The sequence below is a fragment of the Phaseolus vulgaris genome, chromosome 8 (genome assembly GCF_000499845.2).
Source record: "Phaseolus vulgaris cultivar G19833 chromosome 8, P. vulgaris v2.0, whole genome shotgun sequence".
Taxonomy (NCBI): Eukaryota; Viridiplantae; Streptophyta; class Magnoliopsida; order Fabales; family Fabaceae; genus Phaseolus; species Phaseolus vulgaris.
The window spans coordinates 53,677,358-53,681,167 of record NC_023752.2 but is presented as its reverse complement, the minus strand read 5'-3'; the positions used below and the strand labels follow the sequence as shown (position 1 = coordinate 53,681,167).

The 3,810-nt window shown below is 29.3% G+C and overlaps 1 protein-coding gene across 1 annotated transcript; it reads left to right on the top strand.

Moving 5' to 3' along the window:
* The first annotated feature begins 2,160 nt into the window (after positions 1 to 2,160).
* LOC137825347 (B3 domain-containing protein At2g24670-like) lies at positions 2,161 to 3,087 on the top strand. The gene has a single exon (XM_068631018.1). It carries the CDS (start codon positions 2,161 to 2,163, stop codon positions 3,085 to 3,087), a length of 927 nt encoding a protein of 308 aa, XP_068487119.1.
* Positions 3,088 to 3,810: the final 723 nt, after the last annotated feature.

Below are 3,810 nucleotides of genomic sequence, written 5' to 3'. Positions count from 1 at the left end.
GTTTGATATGATATTTTTCATGTAATTTGGAATAAATAATAGTAGATATGTTAGGTAGTGGGTAAGTCAAGAATATTGGAAGGTTGATACTTGAATTATGTAACATTCAATTAATGTTAATGTTGTATTAATCCTAATGCCTTTGTTTTTTATGACAATTTGTCAAGAGAAAAAGTAAAAAAAAAAAAATCATTGGATTTCTAAAAAAAATTGAATGCTGGCTGGGCCACAAAACCCCGGGCCAACCCTTATGCGGGACGAGACAAAAAATCTAGTCCACACTCACTTTGTGGGACGGGCTAACCTGACCTACATTTGTAGAACAAATGCAGGACGGGCCTATGTGAAACGAGCTGGCCCACTTTGTCATCCTTAATTTTATTGTCTAATAAAAAGTCTAGTTCATACTCAAAATTGGAAAAGCTATTGAAGTAAGTTATTTGGGATGAAGAATTTGTTGACAACCTTTTTATTTAATTTTTTCTGAAAATCTTTATAAAAAAATCATGTATCAAATGATAAGAAACATTGGTATAGAGTTGACACATCAACCTACCGTACAGATCAATCTAAGAAAACATATTCTCTTCACATTAATAAATCAATAAAAAGGATATACAATCTCAAATTAATAAAATAAATCTAGAGTCATAAATTCAATCAATTAGAATTCACAGTTAGACACTCAAAAACTAATTGACATTAGCCATTGCATAATTGCGAATAAAAAAAATAGCAATTAAACACTACATTACCAATTTTTAAAGAATAAAAAATATCACAAAATTTCAAATATTTTAAAGTAACAAAAAAAATTACCAAGACTAAGACTAAATAATATTTTATGTTTCTCCTCCATCTTCGTCTTTTTTTTCTTTATTAAAATTTTCGAAAAGATCATCGCCTCTTTAAGATTATAATTGTTTTAATTTTTTTATGACTTGTAATTAATTTTTTCTTTCTTTCTTTCATACCTCTTCAATAATTTTATGAATATGTTTGCCTGTTGTTTTAGGAAAGACACAAACTCAATCCTTATTTTTGAAGTTTAATCATCTTCTTCCCAACCTTATTAACCTCATTATTTCTTTCTTGTTTTACTCAAATTGTTCTATTCCATAACAATTTAGTGTAATAAGAAAAAAAAAGTTTAGAGTAGAAATAAACGACCTTCAATGATAAATATTATGTCCGATAATTTTTTTCTTATAACAAAGAGAAAACACTTTTTTTTTCTTTTTGCACATGACCATTTTTCAATGAAAATGACTGAAAGGGTCACAAAGAATATATTTAAGTATTTTTATTTTCTGAAAATATTTATAAGAAAAAAACCTGGATAACAAAAGAAGGATAAGAAACATTACTATAGTTCACTCATCAACAAACCATATACTAGGATCAATCTATGAGAACATTCTCTTCATATTAATAAATCAATAAACATGGTATACAATATCAAATTAATAAAATAAAACCAGCGTCATAAATTCAATTATTATGAATTCAATAGAAATATAATTATTTTATCAACCGTTATTGATAAATCTACACATCATATAAAATAAAAATATAATTAATGAAAAATATAAATTAAATTTACACAAGATTGAGATGTAGTTATCTTATATATACAGTTGTTGCAAAATCTACAGAGTATATCATATAAAATCTAAATATACTTAGATGAAAAATATCAATTAAATTTACACACACAAAAAAAAGCAAAACTGATCTGATCTAAAAAAGATTGAAGAGTGAAAACCTATACAATATCCACAATCAAGAATATATTAAATCTACAAAATATTACGTAAAATAAAAAATATCAATTAAATTTACAGAAGATAGAGTATAACCTTCATTACTAAATTTACACAATATCACATAAACTAAAATTAGTTAAATTTACACAAATATTACCTTATTAACTCAAAAATATATATTGATATTACCTTATTAAATAAAAATATTGATCTTATTAATTAACATTTAATCTGATATGGTACTATTAGAAAATAAGTGTTTTATCTTTTTTTTCTTGCATTATATTTTTTTTTATCAGCCTTGCATTATATGTATGTATAGCTAGGAGTCAATAGGAAAAAAGAAGAGATGCAAAGAGAGAAACAAAACTGGTCTAAGGTGAAAGGTATAGCAATGGAAGAGAAAAAATTTAGAGGAGACGGAAAGAAACAAGTTGGGAATGGAGATGCTTGGGCTTCAATGAGGAAGACTGTGTTAGCCAGAGAAGAAAACCATTTTCTTTATGAAGACTTGTCCATGGAAATGCGTGAAAGGAGTCTCAAAAGGAATGGGAAAGAAGTACAAAGTGATTATAAACCATCAAAGAAAATCAAGAGTGCAGAAGGATGTAGCAGAAGCAACAATGATGATGTACTGAGATTATGTTTAACGAAAAGATTTGGTGTTTTCCAACATTATGATAAAGAAGAAGAACAAGAAGAAGAAGAAACAAATCAAAATCCACATAAGAGAATCAAGAGCAAGGAGGGATATAGTAATAGTAAATCAATATTTGAATATTTGTTGGAGGCAGTGTCCTTATTTAGTGAATACGAAGAGGAACAAAATTCACTTAAAAACATGCATGAGTTGAGAAACAATGCAACGGTGGATGATGAGGAAGAAGAAAATCATGAATCGGGTGAGTTGCTGCCAAGGCAATTTCAAGAAAAGATACAAGAACTTAATGGATCTGAGGTAAAGTTTGTGACCGAAAAGAAACTTTTTAGCACAGATTTGAACCCAAAGCATGCTCGATTGTCTATTCCACCCACCAAGATTGCCAACAGATTTCTTTCAGAAACCGAGGAGTCGTCATTGAATGAATGTATCAAAGAAAACGGAAGGCTTGCTGGCTTGTCAGTGACTGTGTTGGATCCTTCTTTGAACGAGTGCAAGATGTGCTTGAAGAAGTGGAAAATGGAGAGAAGCTACATCTATAACTTGACCAAGGGATGGAACCAGATTGTGCGTCACAATCATCTCCAACTCCATCATACGCTGCACCTTTGGTCCTTCAGAGTCTCCTCTCATCTGTGTTTCGCACTTGTCAGAATCTGAACTCATCAACACTATCATTTCATCACTCATACCCTATACTTTTATATATGAATGCTTTAATCCACACATGTAATATGCATGCTTTATATTGCTGATAATTAGAAAATCATGTAATATGTTTCTTTCATGTGGTAGTTGGATGCTAGTAACACAATCAGGTTATAGAATCATCGAGTTTCTGGTTTTATTTAGTGTGCCACCAAGCACCTATAATGATATCCTCGTTATGTGAAAAAACATGAAGTACTAGGTTTATGAAAACATTGGGGTGTTGAAGTTTATTTTATTTATTCAAATTCCATTGCCTGTCAAAGAAACATCACAGTAAAATTTGTTAAATGGTAAGCAACAGCAGCAAAGGTTTCGTTTCAAGTGTAATGTATTTTGCGACATACATTGTGCGGATTGCTAACTCGGTTCAATTTTATTACTCTGATGTTATAAGAAATTCTGATCCAAGGAAAAAAATAAAACCTTTGCATGCATGATGTAAATAATATACATAAACCAACGTTGGTCACAACTAATACAATTGTTGAGATGAATCTCTGATATGATGAATAACCATATGAGAAAAAACTAAACAATACATAGAATGAGGTGATTAATTCTAAGATGTTATTTCTCAAACTTAAGTTTAGAAGAGAAAGCAAACTTTAAAGTTGCAAATGTAAATGCAGAAGAGACCAAAATTTAACAGTAAATAACTTATAAGATTAAATT